This window comes from Ambystoma mexicanum, chromosome 10 (assembly GCF_040938575.1).
Source record: "Ambystoma mexicanum isolate Mex_15411 chromosome 10, UKY_AmexF1_1, whole genome shotgun sequence".
In the NCBI taxonomy this organism is placed as follows: domain Eukaryota; kingdom Metazoa; phylum Chordata; class Amphibia; order Caudata; family Ambystomatidae; genus Ambystoma; species Ambystoma mexicanum.
Window position 1 is genome coordinate 1,201,298,617 of NC_090932.1, and position 19,469 is coordinate 1,201,318,085.

The 19,469-nt window shown below is 42.4% G+C and overlaps 1 protein-coding gene across 1 annotated transcript in view; it reads right to left on the reverse strand.

The window, feature by feature from the left end:
* Positions 1-19,469, reverse strand: part of LOC138492176 (phosphatidylethanolamine-binding protein 1-like) — a 56,792-nt gene that overhangs the window by 25,633 nt on the left and 11,690 nt on the right. The window contains exon 2 of the mRNA XM_069619195.1: positions 1,713-1,822. Coding sequence (XP_069475296.1) covers positions 1,713-1,822 — 110 coding nt within the window. The remainder of the gene's footprint in view (positions 1-1,712; positions 1,823-19,469) is intronic.

The window sequence follows — 19,469 nt, forward strand, 5'->3', positions numbered from 1 at the left end:
CTGCCAGAGTGAAGCCAGAGTGAAGCTATACCTATCCAGCCTTCAAGCATGTACAGTGTCTCCCTGTTACGGAGCGTATTAAGCTAAAGCTTTGCACATTGTTTCTAACGTCTAAATCAAAAAAGGTACAAAATGTCTTTCGGCTAAATTTTTAAATTATTACACTCATCAGCAACTTTGCTGAGAAAATCTCAAACTTGTTTTACCTAAAACAGATTTACAAAATTATGGAGGTTGTGAGTTTTATGTTCAGGCAATGTCCTGTCCTGGAGGAATACTCTTCATACAGCCTTCACCAAGGAGACCAATCATCTCTGTTTCAGGAATCAAAAGAAAACTGCTTTCCTTGGATTCAAACTTTACACCTGTGAACCCCCATTGCCATCAGAAAATGCTGTTGCATCATTTATTTGTCTAAACAAAATAGGATCCTGGTGCCCTTAGAAGCAAACGTTTGAGTTTTACAAATATTATAAACTAAACTTACCAACCAATCTAGAGTCCAAATCATGGCAGCAAAACTCACACATAAACACATCACCTCAAACACTCAACTGGCTACCAATCAAATGGAGGATTTATTTCAAAACCCTCTGCGTAGTTAATTGCTCCTTTCATGTTAGGGGTCTGGAATCCACCACATGATATTCCTACACTAAAAGCCATAGGAAACGGTTCGACCCAGTAACACAGCTTCCCTACCAGTGCCAACCTTCAATCAGAAATGTCACAGAGGATCCTCCTTTCTCTCAATCAGGCTCTGAAATGCTATGCCCAAATGTCTACACACAGAGGAAAGCCATCCGGCCTTCATAAAAATCCCTGGAAACATGTCTATTCTAGCGACACACATACAACACCAGTAAATTCAGATCTGAAACTAAGCTGCTCATATCAACCTCAATAATTCTCTGTAGCAACAACCTGACGGAACTTCTTAATTACACGAACATGCCACAGACCTTTACCCAAAATGTCAGGCAACTCATTAAAGTTGGGCTCACAGAAACCTTCAAATGATATTGAAAAGAGATATAGAAAAGATACTATCACGAATATGCCACAGGTCTGCACACAATGCATCAGTGAAAGAACATGGGAGATCGGACTCGACTCCCCTCACACGAGTTCAGAACATCAGAAACCATTTATCCACATAGACCACAACAAAGTACTCAAATTACAACAAAACAAAACACAGAAAAAAAAACAAACAAAAATAATCCCTTGCAGTGAGCTGCCTACAAACATACTGGATTAACAGAGCAGTACCGTGCTCATTTCCTTAGACGCACAACACTGAAACATGAATGGCTAAGAAGGTCCTTAGAGTGCTGCCTTCAGCTGGTGGATCCTTGGCTCTCCCGTGTAGATGTAGCACACATCCAGGGACCTCTGCCACTACCCACATACCATCACAAACACTCAGGACTTTGTTATTTTTGGCCTTTAAACATCAATGACACAGGATTCACATCTGCTTTGCACTGTATTCCACTAACATCCCCTTTCACTTTTGTTGCATAGCCACATGCTGAAAGGCTGCCAAAATGACAGAGGTGCGCTATACAAGACCATATTACTTTACATTGGGGATGGAATAGATTGCTGGAATAGACTGACGCTCCCTACACTGCACCCTCAATGTTGATGTAATCATCCATAAACACAGTTCCCTTTAGTTGATCACATGAATTCAACCCCCTCCTTACCTAAAGGTTGGACATTCTCTGCTAGGGACATCTGGATCTGTAAAAACCACAGTGTACAGCTTGCCTTTATCTGCACCATGCCAGTCAAAGGTTGTTGGCCTGTTCTGAACCTGCAAAAAAAAAAAAAAAGAAAAAAGGAGAAAAAATCATCTGCATTAAAATGCCACTTTTAGCAGTTTAAAACAACATTACAAAATTAAATAAAACCATCTTTGCTCAAATGCCAGGCAGTCTGGATGCATACAAAACATCACGATGAGGAAGATAAAATACAGAGTAAGTCCATGAACGTTATAGTTGCTTTTCCACCACCCTAGGCGGTATGCTTGTACAATACTTATCATGCTCAAGGATAACCAACATTGTAGAAAAGGGACAAGAAACCTACCTTTGAATGAAAAAGATTAATATTATGATCTCATATTTGTCTCGTATGCATAGAATCCAGGATATAGTCATGTCTGTGTTGTACTCCCCATTGTCTTTTGAAAAAAGAAATAGTGAACAAATTAACCAGCCAAAATTAGGAATGGCCAATATGTTTAATTATCTATCATCAAAATCGTAATTTACAATGACCATATCGGCAGGGAGGATAGTTCCGGGGTAAAGCGTTTGTCTTGAAAGCACGAGAACACAGGTTTGAATCCCGGTCCTGTGCTTAGAGACTGGAATCCGATATTTAGCACACTTCTAAAAGATTAATTAATCATGAGTGACAATGGTAAATCCAAACTATCACAATCACGACAGACCTCAGTAACAAACACCTGTGGAAGAACAATCCCACAAGTAGAATGGCAAGCGATTAAGGAAAGGAGCTTACATGAAGTGATGACCCTGGAAGCGAGTCAAGAAATGAAGAGATTGCAGTTTCACAAAAAAGGAGCAGGAGAAAGTTAAGCTCCGACCTAGAACTCGAAGGTGCGAATAAACGATTCAAAGGAAGAAAAAGACAGATCATGGCGCCCACACCCAGGGGACTGAGAGAGTACGTGGCGAGACCGGCATCATCCGAGTCTGATGACGAAGAAAAGTCTCCATCTGCTACAAACTAGAAGCAGCAGTTCGAACAACTTCCAGACCCGATGGTTCCAAGAAATCTTCAAGAAGTCGCGACATTCGTAGAGACGATAATTGAAAAACTAAGCCACATATTGATGTTAGCAACAACGATAGCGGTGGCCCCTTTGATGAAACTCTACAAGAATTTAAATGAGAGCTTCCGCGACCAACCATCTTGGTTGCCCTCCAGAACTCGAAAATTGTAAAACTTGAGCTTGACCTGACGGATATGATGGCCCAGGTTGTGACAGCAAGAAGAGGTAACGACATATCCTTAACAGCGCTAAGAGAGTTGTTAAAAACCACAGCCGAAGATAAAAGACTCCTGGCAGAAGTGACGAAACAAGCTCTGACGCTCTTACAAAAAGATTGTGAAAACCGAGTTGACTCGGTGGCGAAATGTGTTCTGCCGAAAACTCAATCGAGTTTGGAAATAGTGACTGTTGCAACCTCAATGGGCATCAAGGAAGGACCTCCAAGGAACGACAAAAACGCCGAAATCAATACCTCTGTCTCAAAAAACAAAGAGGAACCAGAATTGCTGCTCTGAAATAGAACTTGAAATATCTACCGTGATCAGCGATAGCCCGGAGAAAGCCAATAAGAAAAAGGATTCCTCCAAAGAGACTAACGAAAGAGATAAGGCTATGAACGGAAACATCCTCAAATCACCATTAAAAAAAATGACGACTGCAGAAGTAGACCTTACAGAGACTGCACAAAATGGAAATGAAGATGGAGGAGAGAACGAGGCTCCAGTCGAACCGACGCCGAGTGAAAAAGATAAAGGCGACAGGCCTACGTTATTGGGCAGCAAAACCACCACCACAGACGAAAGGAAGAACGAGGCTGACTGGTTTGACATTTTTGAGACCCGAAAACCAAAGGGGAGCACAGGGCAAAACTCGCAAGCCGGACTGCCGACCTGAAACAGAGCAAATGTAAAAAGAAATCCAAAAACCAACAAGTACAAAAGACCAAAAATCTGCAAAGTTCAGCAAACTTCTTCCGATATATCAAAGCACTAACCATCACAGTAAACAACACGGAGCCCATGGATACAAACAACAAAAAATGTAACACAGATTCCAGTGAGGTGGCAGAAAAGGTGATTCTAGAATCTCAACCCAAGATCAAGGCCCCGCACACAGAGACAAACAAAAAAGAAAGGAAAACAAATGCTCCATTGGTGATTGACGACGATGTTGCTGATGAAGAAGAACTATTAAATATGTCAATTTACAGTTCCCCCGCAGAGGAGGAGGTTGAGGACGAAAGTGCTGGTGAGATCAACAAAGAATGCAAAGTGAAAAGTCAACAAGATAAGACCGAAGGAGACACAATCACTCTGTGCAAGACCCCTATTGAGCCTGAGAAAGAGAGAGAGGTGTCTCAATCAGGAAAAAGAGTCTTTTCATGGCCCCAGACTCCAAAAAAAAGAGCAATCTCTAACAAAGAACAAAGGTCTTAATGAGGGAAATGTCCACATTTTCTATACTCTAGAGGAGAAACGTGCAAGGAGCGCACAGCAAGCAAAAAATGATGATCGTAGTCCAGTTGGTCCACTGAGTAAGTCTATTAACGATGTAACGAAGTGCAAACCGATGGTGGGGGTACAGAAAGCAAAGGCAAACATCTCGAAAATTCCAGAAAAAGCATCCAAATCTATTGCCTCCATTTGCAATTCTAACAGTGAGGTCAATCCTCACCCATATAGGGTGTTGGTAGAAAAAAATTGACCACAAGAAAAGCGACCCCCCCCCCCCTAAATAGACATACGATACTGCAGATATTCCAAAAGATCACGGTGTTAAGATCATTAAAGAGCCCACAAATTGACTGGGTCGAAATCATAGCAGATTCAAACCAGACATTTGTTCTGCTATACATCACAGAGAAAAAGGTTGTGGAATTGATTATGATGAGTGAGAGACATTTGTTGGACGCATGCTACCAAGTTTACGAGGTAGACAATGCGCTGGTGGGAAACGAATGCGACAATTCAAAAGACAAAAGATTACTAGAGGGAAAAGAAAAGGAAATCCAGCTGAGTAACTCTCCGAAAAATTAGCTCAAAAAGTGAAGAACAAGAAATAGGCAAAAGACGCCAGGATGAAGTTGAAGCGGGATTACAATGTTCATTGGATGAGCTAAAACAGAAGAAAATCAAAATAACAGTAGATAATACCTAAGGTCCAAAGGGAGCAAAGCTCATGGAGTCATTGACCCATGAAGAGGAGTCCCAAACATGGAGATGGCTAGCAAAAACCTTAAATGGTTCATCCATGAGTTAATGCCAAAGGTCAAAGTTGGTGATAACCTCCTGGAACACAAGGGGGTTCTCCCACCTACTGAGTTCAACATCCGAATTCCTAATAAAAGCCGATCTCATTTGCATGCAAGAAACGTGGCTAACATGTATACCATGTGTTGAAGGATTCGAAGTAGCTTTCAATCCAGCTATTAGCAAGAAAAAAGGTCACCCAATGTCGGGTCAATTAACCCTTATCAAAAGGAAAAGTGTTCTGAGAATCAAGTCAGCTCTGAATCTATCGCCCCACCTCCAAAAGATCTGCATCGAACCAGTGATCCAATCAATAATGAATAAACAAACCATCCACATCTTAAATTTGTACTGGAACACAACTTCGAAATCACACTTAAATTCGAAGATGACCTCTTAGACGCAATTGACAACATACTAGCGGAAGACCCAACGCACTGTTGATAATGTGCGGGGACTTTAATATGAAATTGATCGAGATCTCGCAATCCAAGGCTCTAGCGAATCACAGAGAAAGAGTAAATTGTGATCGCTGGCTTGAAGAAATGTCTCTAAGAAACCTAGTAATGTTGAATGGAGCAACAAGGGGCACCACCAGCTAAACCAACATGGACACGAGGCCGTCAAAAATCGATATTAGATTACATCTTTGTTTCAGACAACTTACTGCATGAAATAGATTCATTGCAGGTGTTTTTGACCAACCAAAGCGACCACAACATGGTGTCAGCTGAATGGAATAAGATCAACTCGGCGGAGCGCAGGCAATGGAGACAAGAATTAACTGTGGTCCCACGCCGGAATAGATTGCGCATGAAAAAGTGTGATATTGTGACAGTAACAGAATTGCTCAACAAACTCAAGAACAGAGCCCGCCTACGTCAACTGAATACCAGCAGTTCCTTGAGATTTACAAAGTCAAAAAGAGGGCCTCCTTGTCGAGACCTGAGTTTCAAAAACACCAGTATGATCCGGAGGTGGCAAGAAGAAAGAGAGAGCTAAGAAAAACTACAAGAAAAATTCGTGCCTTAAAACCTGTGGATGCGGAAACTGAACTAAAAAAAGTGAAAAACCAATATAACAACTGGTGTAAACAACATAGAGTAGTAATCGAACAAACGGACGCTGAATCAATGCTGAAGGCCTTAAATCAAAGGAACCCTAGAGTTTTTTGGGCCATTATCAATGACACACAGAATTCCTACAAGGCACTACTCTCAAGCATGGCTCAAGAAAAGGAGTGGGAAAACCACTACACAAATCTATTCAAAAAAAGAAAAATCTCTAGTCAAACAAAGGTGGATCCAAGACAGCCGTGGGAAATTGAAATGGAGAGAGATGACATCCGAGTGACCATCAGAAAATGTAACGCCTCCCGTGCAGCTGGGCCGGATGGCCTGTCGAATGCAGACCTAAAAGAAAACATCGAAGAATGGTCAGATTTCTGTTACACCCTGTTTAGCTCGATAACAAAGGAAGGAAAAATCCTGATGACATGGAAATCTGGGATCATTGTCCCAATCTTCAAGAAGGGTATTCGATCTGACCCTGCGAATTATCGACCAATAGTCCTACCCGATGTAGTAGGGAAAGTGTTTGCATCGATGCTATTGGCCCAACTGACTACGTGGATCCACCAACATAAAATCTATGACGAACGCCAGTCGGGGTTCATCAAAGGAGTAGGGTGTAGTGTAAAACTGCTCACATTGAATCTGTTAAAAATTGATGCCATCAGAACAGGCCAAAAAATATATCTGGCATTTATCGATATGGCGAATGCTTTTGATGGAGTGGACAGAGAAACCTTATGGAAGGAACTCAAAGAAAGAGGGTGCAACGTGAGTCTTATCCAAGCCATTAAATACCTATACTCCGACACCTACATACAGGTGAGGCTAGATCGTGAAGGAAATCTAACAAATCCCATAGCGACGCAGAGAGGAGTGAAACAAGGGTGCTACTCTGTTTAACTTTTATATATCAGAAGTAGGAACGTCATTGGCATCTGTGGTGTCATTCCCGGCGCTCATAAATGGAGTGCCGATAAATCACATCTTGTATGCGGACGAAATGGTAACCCTAGACCAGACCCCCATTGGTCTCCAAAAAAACTGACAGCTTTAAGAACCTTCATTGAAGATCTGGGTCTTGAGATCAATGTGGCAAAATCGGAAATGTTAGTACTTGAAAATCAAAGAGGAAAGAAGTCCAGTAAAAAAAAATCATCTTGGTCTATAGGGTCAAATAAAATAAATAAGGTGCCGCACACAAGATATTTAGGAACAACTATCAACTCTAGCATAAACGACGTTCCAATGACGAAAAAACTCTGAAATAGCTGTAAACTATTAACAGCACAAGGCACCATTATACAGCAAAGATATGTGAAATTTTCTTACGAACCGGTAAGAAAATTTTACCAAAGTAAAGTAACTCCAATTCTCACTTAAGGCGCTGAGAACATGTTTGGGTGCGATCACAGAATATGGGCTCGATGTGAAGGTCTTTTTTGGAAAAGGATTCTGCAGATCCCACTAAGCACACCAACAGCATGTGTATTGTTTGAAGTGGGAATCTCTACTCTCAACGCAAGAATTACCTGGAATAAACTAGCATTATTCAGGAAGACGTATGAAGATGCAAATCTGCCCTCCATTCAATTCTTGATAGAAAAAAAGGTACAAAGACAATCAGTGTTGTGTGACTGGAAGCGACAGTGCAAAGAGACCTTAGCACAAGTGGGTTCAGATGAACAAACTCTATGGCACAATCCAGATCTGGTGAAAAGAAAACTACTAGACTTGGATAGAAATTAATGGGAAAAGATCATGTCAAAAATGTATGCAAAACACTCTGCCAGAAGTCAAAAGATGTAACACGCTTCCGAATTACTTAATCTTATCACCCTGTAAACGGTTAAGAAGATTGTACCTAAAGTTTCGCCTGAATATGTATGAAACAAAAGAGATCTTAAAAAATCGAAGGATGATCTCGGCAAGAAACTCTAAATGCAGGTTGTGTGCAATAGAAGATGAAAATCTAAAACATCTGGTCTTGTTTTGCACCGAGCTAAAAGATCAACGTGAAAATTGTTTAGAGAAGGAGAGAATTTGAGTCCAGACGTACAATCCCGAGGAATGGTGGACGCATCTTCATATTGGGGAAAGTAAATCCCTGATGATTGCAGTGATGAGATTCCTTGAACAAATACAAATTCGACTAGAGGCGACATCAGCACACTCCGAGGATGAGGTCTCCCCATAAGACAGAACTGAGGACTGGTGATGCCTCTAAAATCATAAAAGACATTTATCAAGTATATATAGAAATAAAATGTTTGAGGTCTAAATAGTGTGCAAACAAAAATGCACTAGACAAAACGTATTAATTGTTTGAAGATGTGGATGAAATGTGTTGAGTTAAGTGAAAGTTTTGCCGTTTTCTTTTTTTTTTGTTTTCTTCAAATTTTCAAAAAGTTTTTAAAAACTAAATGAAATAAAAAAAATACTGACAATGATCATCATGAAAGTTTATTATGAATAACTGCAAGTTACCCAAATATTGCTTCATCCAGTCCTTCCATTTCAGTCATCCATCATTGTTGGGCATTACCTTTATGCAAGTGGGTCTCTTAAGATACTTAATATACACTTTTTAGTCCTCTTTGCCAACACAAATTAAAACAGCTTGAACTAGATATTACCTTAAGAGTTTGAGGCAAGAGTATTTTATTCATTACTTTTGGAAGCTGGAAGTAAAAAGGATTTTTCATGCAGTGAAAAAGTAGTTCTCATTGTCGACTTGGTTATATTTATGCAAGTAAAAATAAACGTTTGCAAAGAGTACTTTCTTGGTATTCAATTTTGTTTTTATAGTATAGACCCTCTTCAGATCATACAGCAAAGTAGTAGGACTCCTGTGTGGCATGTGTTGCTACTGCCTCCACACATCAATACAGCAGTGTATGCGGCAACAAGGTGTATATACCGGCGTACGTATTGTTTACTAATTTGCTTAATTTAAGGGCATAAAAAAGATAGGTATGCCAATTATTTGGAGGATTGCAGAGACTATTTGAACATGTTAGTTATGCCAGGAGATACCCTCATTAGTTACTGGTAAACACAGTATGCCTAATTTGGTCTTTAATAGTTAACTAGTGAAACCCAGCCCTGCAAGATCTACTGTCAAACTTTATATTTTGCACAAACAATGGATCCTTGACAAATATTAACCCTCTTTGAGATAAAAGTATGATATGAAAATAAGTGAACATAACCATTTTAATAAAATGTGTGAGTGCTCACCTACGTTTTTTAAAAATTAATATGTACATTCGGGAATTTAGGGCACAGTTTCTCTGTGTGCATTACTTAAGGAAAGCCACATCTGTGGCCATCAAAGAACAACAATGATAGAGAGGATTATCAGGAATGGTGGCCAACAGAGAGGATTAGGACGAAACCAGCAAGCATGATTTTCCATGACCACAAGGCAAAATATCAGCAATAATGACTGTAGACAAGAGATTAGCAAGGAGTTTTAGTCAGTCACACTATTAACCTAATGATGTTTTATCAATCCAATTGGATAAGTCATAATGATTTCATGCAGGATTGGCAGGAATTACAAATCATAGGGCGCTGTCATTAAAGTGCAGCAATATCTAACCCATCTCTAACCAATTAAACCGCCCACAGATGTAGCCCTACACTCCCCTCACTGGGAAATCATCCCAACACTATACCAAGAGCCACAAATGCCCATATCCCTCTTTATATTCAAGCACCCCCTCATGTATATCATTCGAGCTCATCCTCGTCCTCAATCTAACAACCACCCTGAAAGATACAGCCGCACATTTCATAACAAGTTCCCTGCTATTTAACCATTTATAAAATATAAGATTTGTTTCCCAATGCTGCGTTCCCCACTGAACAAAAAATGTGTGATATTGAGCAAATCCCTTTATCTCCCTCTGTTGTCTGCTTGCAAATATTGAGACAGTGGTGCAATCCCCTGCAAGTTATTTGACCCATCGTGGTTTGTGCGATATCACTACTGCAACCACCTACAATTTTGGGGAAAGTGCCACTGATTTCATCTCAGTTTCCCTACTTGTCAAGAATTGCAAGATTTTTGGACATATCTGTATTCTTAACTGGTGAATGCAGCAATGAACACCAGTATGAAATGAAAATGATATATTAGGAAGAATTGAAAATGGAGGGGGTAAAACACAACAATGTGCTAAATTGCTGACTTTGGAAACCGAAGCTCTAAATCCTGCTCCCACCTTTCCTAATTGACCAAAAGTGGGTGATCGTGGGCAAATTATTTTCTCTCCCCCATGCTTTAGCTACCTTATTTTCCAGTCTCTTTTTCACTCAAAAGCAAATGTATTCACTATAAATTAATGGGTAATTGTACCCTTGTCATGTTTAAAAGTTGTTCAGTTTTAATAGCCTGCTTTTCTTAATCGGTCAATGTCGTAGAGCATGGACAACAGGAGCAGAGTGAACAAGTAATTGAAAGTGGTGACAGCTATGCTACCTGACATTCGGTTAGTTGACTTTCACACCTAGTTACTCACACCAAATCTCTGTATATTGGAACACTGTAATTTCAATGTTGGCATGCATTAAATCTTTCCCAGAACATGTGAAATTTCCTACAAAATATGGTTCCTCGTTGGGGCGTATTGTGGACATTTGGTTAAGCCACCTCTTTGATGTATGTTTCAACCTCATATTCCTGGTGAGCAACTGAATCAGCTGGAAAACAGACTGCTCAAAGTTCCAGGGTTTCTCGGAAAAGGTGAAAGAAGGTTTGCATGTAAGGAATTGGGCATGCAGGCAACTCCTGATAAAAACAGCGTTTCCCCCTCAAGCACTCGTTTTCAAAAGTTGCTGAAGAGATCAATCTCTATGAGTAGCGATATTGGCTTCTTTCTTTCCTTGTAGTCTCTTTTCCTTTCCATGTATTCCAGAACAGCAACAGCTGAATGGCCAACACCTAGAGACAATTTGGTTTGTTTTGATGCTGAAATACAAGGTACTTAGTCATTCAACACAGGGAGGACCCATTATTTTTTTGCAAATACTTTGGTTCACTAATCACAACATATTGCTTTCAGGGGCGCATATTTAATGACCCTAGGTTTCCAAAAGAAAGAATTTAGAACAAAGTTCTCCTTCCTAGTCAATGTAGGGGACGGAGGTAGGAACTCCAATGATTTGATTGCTTTGCCTCAAAATGATTATAAAAAGGACTTAAGAGCCAACTGGATAGCTCTAAACACAAGGAGTGTTACGCCCCCACCAACCAGGCCATCTTGTGCAAGAATCCCTTTATTGACAACGCTTGCCAATGGACTAAGCAACTTCTCAAACAAATCGGTTCCAACCTTCTTAGAATTATTTGAGCAGACTTGCTGCATTCCCTTTCTTAAAGGGCTCCAGTAGGGAGCTAGTAGGGATGATTTCCCCTAGTGTGAAAATGAACTTCCCAAATCTAAATGATTCTTCACAATGCAAAGTCCAAGGCATCATGCAGTATCATTTTGAACTTGCATGAACAGTTTAGCAGAAAGCATAAGGACATCAAGTCCCGTAAAGACTAGATCCACCTGTCTGACGCAGTAGTGCGAGTAGATGAAACTACACATCTGTATTAATATTAAGTTATGTCTTCGGACTGCAAGACTAGACCTTTGTAGCAAGACACCCATGCAGTCGCCAACGAGTTTGCCTTTTGACCCCCTTACATGCAAACTACCCTAGATCAAGTCCAGATCCAAAAACGGTTCCATGAACGTTAACAACAACACATGCGAAGCTGAAGAGCCAATGTACACAAAGTTTCAGAGTAACAAAGCAGCATGCGCATCAACGTGTGCAATTAAAAAGGATTTTTTCACAGGTTTGGAAATCGAATTATCCATGAATAAAGCACGAGCTAAAGCACCTATCCTAGAACGCCTCTAAGCATCAGCTCATGTTTCAGTTAATAACACGCTAACTATACGAAATAAAATACATTGGGGAACCTGCAAAGGCGGCAAGCTGTCTTCTCTCCCAATGCTTAGTGGCGATGCAACACATGTAATAGAACTTAAGGTGTAAAAATGTTTTGCTTTCTTAATTATTTTATTAATTTGGAAAATAAATAGCAAAAAAACAAAAACACCCATGTTCGCTTTTCTTTCGGGTCCCAAAATATTGACAAAAGGGTTCCTATCCTTCAGTTCCAACAAAAAGTACCATAAGAAAGTTTCCAGGCTTTCGCTATGAGTAATAATAGCTTCACCTGGGAAATCCAATCTAACCCCAAGCATTCACTGTGTGGGCTGTTGAAGCGTCGCCTGCCCTAGTTTCAGGGTGTCTGTTATCCTTTGAGACTTCTGCGGTATTTCCTCGGCAGGATCCTGCTCTAGCAAATCGCACATCATGGGTGTCCAGATTTGGATAACCACTGAAAAAGAGGCCGGGGCCACCAGGCTTAGACCCAATGGCTTTGGGCAGAGTTTTAGCTGGTGTCTCAGATGGCCTGAAAAAGAGTGTGTTGACTGTTCTTTTTAAAGCGCATAGATTGTTCATAATAAACCGGCAAATGGCTTGATAGAGTGCACCGTTCTGGAAAAGGGGTTTGGGAAATGGCACCAATGCCATCCCTCTCTCTCTTGTCAGCCGCGGTACCACCCTCCTTAACCCAGGCATCCTAAATCCCCAGTTAGTTCTATTGAACAGTAACCCCTAAACTCTGTTCACTCCATTGCCTTCTCCAAATGGCTGCATAACTGTAGGCAAGCTGTCTAACTCCCTCGGGGACTTGGACTTTCCAACTGGCACTACACTACCAAGAGTTAGTTAGAAAAAGAGTGATGCATGTGTGCTGGTGGGTCTTCAAGCCCCATTCACCTGTTACTATCCACCCTCCTATACTCCATCCAACTCCACCCACCTTCTCTCCACGTCTCTGTCCAATGTTTTCTCTCTCGCCTATCCTCTACCTCTGCACCCTGATGTGCTAACTTTTCTTTCCTACCACTCTGCACTTCGCAAGTAGGAGCATCAAATAAAGCCTCCCTGCCTGGGAGATGGAGAACTGAAGCCAGATACTCTTCCCTTCCCATGACAACCTATAAAAGCTCTGAATTCAGGGGATTGCAGCACTGAATTGATGGCTTGCCCTAGCCAATAGTATCTTACCCTCTATGTTCCCCCTTACCACTGCATCCTGAAGCACTTCAGAAGGGAATCGCCACCTCCACACCCGAGTCATCCCTACTATGTAGCACCAGTGAGTACGGATGAAGACGTAGTTTGTGCTTATCCGACATACATATATGCGCCTCTTGGAGCGCCACCAAATCTGGTTGGTGATGCCCCAAGAAAGCATCTAGTTTCCTACACTTCAAGACCCTAATATTTAATGTTAAACTTTTAAACTGTCCCAATTCACTGCCATGATTAATGATACCTTATATTCCGCGTGTTCCAACATGTTCACATATCTTATCAAAAAAATACCATGCAAAGCTTCCCCAGCCCCCCACCGGTCCTGACTTATCCCACCTGTTACTGCCCCTTAACCCCAACTTGTCCAAAACAAACCCTAACCATTGTCTCCTGGTGTGAGCCAAAGTTCCTACCATAATCTGGGGCGTCCATTCTCAGCCATGTACCCACTAAAACCCCAGGACAACTTGCGGGGTATCCTAGTACCCCCATATGTTACCTGAAAAGATCTATTCCAAAATGAACTGTAGCGTCTCCTCCTCCATGTTCAGATGCTACCAAGGATGCGCCTGTTTATCAGTTGCTTTCCATCTTTGCATATAATTTGCCTTAATCAGACTATTTGGGAGTTGGGCCTTTCAAGCGGGCCTACCAATCTTTCTTTTGCAGCTGCTTCTGCTTCCTCCCTCGACCTGAAGCAACCGACCAGTCCCATGGTCTTGACAGTTGGGGCGAATGACTAGTGTCAGGGGCTGATGCCCCTTCCCCTTTCTCTTCTTCAATTTGCAGCATTGCCAATCCTGCTTCTCGAACCGTAACCCTGCCTTGTGTTCCCTCTATAGAGAAGAGGATTCCAAAAGTAAAGGTGCATCTGTATTTTATCCCCCGATCGCGTAGTGCTCCGACCACCGGTTGCAAGAGTAATCTGGTACAAGTCTTGAAAGAGCTGAATTTCCCTTCCATTGTAGGTAATTGTATTTTGCTCTCGGCTAGTTCTCAATATCTGTTCCTTTTGATGGTATGAGGTGCATGGAGCCAAAACGTCATGTGGGCAGGCCCCAGGGTCGCTCCTCCGCGGACCAGTCCGATGTATTCGGTCTAGAGAAATTGGTGGATTTTGTTCTGCCGGAAGCAGGTCTGCAAAAATCTGGGTAACTGATTCTTGTAATTGAGCATCTAGAACCAATACTGGTACATTTTGCACCCGAATATTTGAGCGACGCGACCGCTTCTACAGTTCTTCATACTGCAACTCCAGGTTTCGTGTCGTCCTTGCTGGGTCTTCTAATGCAATGTCTGTCTGTTTACTTTCTTGTGTCAATACCTGAATTGCCTGTTCGTTGACCTCAACCCACTCACCTAGGGTAGCAATGTCTTTAATGAAACCTGAGAGTGATTGCTTTATTTTCGCCATAAATGATGTGAACTGAGCTTGAAAAGCAGCTGAGAATTTATCTTGGAAGGTTTGAAAACGTGTAGCACAGTCCTCTTTAGCAGCCGCCATTGTCGTTTCCGGGGGAGGGCAGAATCTTGGGGCAAGGTGGGTTGCCTTTCTGTGCTTGCAGAAAATGTATCCGGACTCGTTGCTCCCCAGAGCCTTTGCAGCAGGTTTTGTTTGGTTTGCGTGTCTTTAGAAGGCTGCTGTTGGCAGGTTTTTCTTTTACCCCTCGGCATTTGACAAAACCAACCAGATCGCTGACATTCAAGGGATGGATATTGCTACTGCTTAGGTGCTTGAAAAGGAAGCCAGTAATTTGTCCCCACTTCACCTCCGAGTAGTGTCTTCCAGGCAATGCTCTCGCGCACTTCTCAATATCTGTTCCTTATGTTGGTATGAGGTACATGCAGCCAAAACGTCACGTGGGCAGGCCCCAGGGTTGCTCCTCCGCAGACCAGTCCAATGTATTCAGTCTAGTGAAATTGGTGGATTTTTTTCTCCCGGATCGCTGACGTTCAGGGATGGATATTGCTACTGCAAGGTGCTTGAAAAGGAAGCCAGTAATGTGTCCCCACTTCACCTCTGAGTAGTGTCTTCCAGGCAATGCTCCCCTTATGGACTGCTTACTGAAGCTAAAGCCGCCTCTTGTTGCTAGAGCAATTATCTGTGTGAGGGAGATTAAGGGGGTGCTATAGGGTTTACCCCTTACTCCAAAGTTCAAATCCCAGATTTTAGTTTTTGGCAGATATGTAGTTACAGAGCCATCATAGGTTTGCCAACCCTGAGATATTGGATCCTTTGTCATTAATGCACGTGTGGATGCCCATCAGTTATACCACAGTCATTTACTCATTTACCCACAAAGGGAGTAACCTGCCTCTTGCCCCTCGGCCTATGTTGATGATACCACTCCAGCAATGCACATGAAAAGTTATGTTAATATTCTTTTCCACCAATGAGCGTAACTGGGCATATAAACGCCCTTACACAGCTGTGTGACAAACCCTATCTCGTATGCCCCAGCACAGCTGTAATATGTAGACACTGTGATCCTTCAGGGATCTAGCAGTGCTCCGTGGTTTACCTCTGTCCACCAACTTAACTATCTGAAGGCTTTGGTGACTGAAGGACCGATTGTTTGAGCTACTGCAAATTTACGGGATTTGGCTTCTGTATAAACTGATGCCCACTGGATAGGACAGAAAGGAATTCTTACCGGAGACTGTTTATAAGATGCTGGTGGCACCTCCTACTTGCTTGACTGCCAGCTGAGTCAAGTTAGTACAATCAACTTTGAAGCATAGGGGGAGGCTGGGGCCAAAGTAGATGCTGACATGATGTGAAGTGTTGGTAAACTCCCCTGTTTTAAAACTGCAGCCGGGCCGTCCCTAATCCGAGTGAGTCCTGTTTTCACTTGTAATACTGCATTGCTCCTGTCAGAGCAAACAGTGCAATCCGCTTAGTGAAAGGCCCTCCTGGAAGGTCCAAAACGTAACCAACTGTGCCGCGCGTGGCACTTGCCTTAAAATGAATCTGCACCACACGTGCAGGGCTGGCAGTTGCGCTTCACATTGCGGCTTGCTCTCAAAAGTTTAACGCGGGTGCGGTGTTGTGGAATAGGTCACAGAGTGATTCTGAGCTTCCAAATTCTGGTGCGCCCTGATGCACCTCACCCCATGGAAATATTCTTGTTGTGGACCACTCCGGCACTCATGCGAGTGAGCAGGAGGTGAGTCTATTCCTGTGGTGAGTGCTTGGAGCCACGTCCAGACCAAGTCTTGTCGTGCTGGTAATCGTTTTCTTATGGAATTAATTAGGCATCTAGTTGCGCTCCTGTGCCGCTTCTGAGTCCAGCAGTTAGAGTCCCCATATGCAGCATTCCTGGTTCGATGTAGCAAAGTTTACTAGGACCACTCGCCGCACCCATTTGCATTAGAGGAGGAGAGAGTTTCAAACACGTCCTTAGGCTGCAGCGACCATCTTGGAATCCTGCCCTAAACAATAGTGTCACTTAGAGCTGGGCAAGCCACTGCAGACTCGAGCAAAACATCTGGCTCGGCTCTGTGTGCCCTAGAGAGTAAAAGCCAATCAAGAGCAGAGCTAGTGTCTGAGTGTTATGCTACAAAATACTTTTACACCTAGAGAACTTGGGTAAGACCCAGAAGACCACCTGGTCAGAGGGCCTCTGTTGGATATAGCTGACTACAGGAATTCACCTGGAAACCCCTCTGTGGCCCTGCTCAAAGGCTTGAACACGAAAAGGGTCCCAGGGAAACCCTCAAAGTGAAACAACCCTGTGGAGAGCTGCTGGGGTGCGTGGTCTCTAGTGAGTCAGGGCCGGTGGTGAAGAGGTCCTGGGTCTGTTATTGCGGTACTGGTTGGATCTTCAGCAGGATGAGAACTAAATAAGACAGGAGGAGCAGATGTTAAAGCAATATTCTTGGGAACGGCACCCTTGATAATATTCCCTTGAGAGTTCGTCGGGTGTCTTACCCCTGGCCGGCAGATGAGCCTCCTTTTGGGTAATAAGGATTTGGCACCAGAGTGGAGCTGGGAAAGGTGCAGTATAGCTGGAGAGAGAGAACAAGAAGAGGTAAAATGTGTACCCAAAAGGAAGAGATTTTGAGGTCGGTAATCTGGCTGGAAAGGGAATGTATTTTCTACCGCAGACTGACGAAGACGTGACCCGGAAGGAATACCGGCTTCCAGGAATCAAAATGCCCGGGGCTCTAGCTGGCTGACAGCACGGAAGCCTGTGATTGATAGAGTGGAAAGAAATCTAATTAAGGGAACCTGTGAATAAGTGCAGCAAATCCCTACGCATGTTACCCACTGCACGGTTAGAAGGCGGGGCTTGTATGAACGAGTAGCTGCTTCCCGTGTAAGGTGTGTTCGTATTGTGTGGCATCTGCGTAGAGGAAGAGAGATTAGGATTAGAAGGAGGAATGATAGCGCTATAAGAAAAGACAAGAACCTAAGCGAACCTACGGAGCGTGACCAAGCTCTAAAGAGAGTAGCAACGCGAGGAGCCATTGGCCATCTTTCCGGATATGCTGGAGAGGAAGAGGGCGTGGCTACCAGCGTACACCACTGAGAAGAAAACACTAGCCTGTCACCGCGGGCAGACAGAACGGCCATGATGGTATGTGCCTTAGATGAGATATTACCACCGTTCTGATTAGATGCGGAGACAATCATCACACTGAGAAGATGTGGGTGGAACATTTTGCTAGTGTGTTTATGGAAGCTAATCCTGAAGGGCACTCTCGAATACATTCCATCTGAGGATAAGTGGCCTTTGGTGCCTGATAAAATGATATCCTTGCCTTAATTATAAAGTGTAGTAGTTCATGGGCATTCAGCGCTGATGGCCTTTCCAATTTCACATTAATAATGTATCCAGAATAATGGGCTAACATGTTGTACATGGTGTATACCCACATTGTGAAGAATAAACAATCCTAGCATCCTGGAAGTCGGCAATTTTCATACCAACTTTTAAAAAAGGTGATCAAGGATGTCCTAAGAACTACGTTCTGATCGCTTTATTAGAGGCCCCGGGAAAACCTTTCGCAGCAGTGATATTAGACAAGTTGAATGAGTGGATGAAGAAGACTTCTTCCAGATTTGATGTAGATCAGTCAAGTTTCGTTAAGGGAAATGGCATTGCCCTTAATGGTTTTATTCTCAGTTATTTTAGGAAAAGGGCACAGATTGTGGGCACTTCAGCCTATTTGGCTTTTATAGATTTTGCCCAAGCTTTTGATAGCATAGATAGAATGTTGCTCTGGAGGAAGGTATGTTCTTGGTGGTGTTCACTTGGCTTGTTAGATATTATAGTGCAACTTTATAGAGATCCATCTCTTGAATTAAGGCTTAATAAGCAGGGGAAGTTATCTAAATATATTTGTACAAGCAGGGGTTTAAAGCAGGGGTGTATAATGGCCCCTGCTTTATTTAACGTGTTTGTCTCTAATTTAAAAGGGACTTTAGAACTTGCCAAGGCTTTCCTGCCTCACATAAAAGGGCAGCCAATCCAATTGTTTTTATATGCAGATGATTTGGGGTTTTTTGGGACCACACTCAGCTAGGTCTGCAGAGATTGATGGATGTGGAGCAAGTTTATGCCACAAAAAATAATTTGATGGTAAATATCTCCAAATCGAACATTAGGATTCTGAAGCCTGCCACGTTAAGAAGGAAAGTTAATTTTAAATGGTACCTGTATAATTTACCTGTGCAGAAAGTAGATTCATTTTATCTCATTGTAAGTTTTCCGGTCCGGAAAATATGGTACCGGTAAGCTTGCCGGTACTGTAGTACCCGGACCGGCAAACTACGAGTTGTGCTCGTGGGTGCCTTTCTTAATATGATTCTACGAGGTCACAAAATGGATAAACACAAATAAAATATTAAGTCCATTTCAAGTGGGTTATACAAAGGGAACAGGAACTATACTTAGTGGATATATTTGCATATATGCTGCTATCATGTATGGCACAAAAAGCCACAGGAAGAACGCTAAATGTAGCTACTTTAGATCTGTCTCAAGCTTTTGACAATGAAGATCGTCAAGTATTGTGGGATAAATTGAAAAATCTAGGCATAGATTTGGGGCTACTTCAACTTATCCGATTGTTAAAATAAGATTGAATGCAGAGGGAGCATTATGTCATAAAATTCCAGTCAACAAGGGGGTTCGACAGGGATGTGTTTTGGCCCAAACA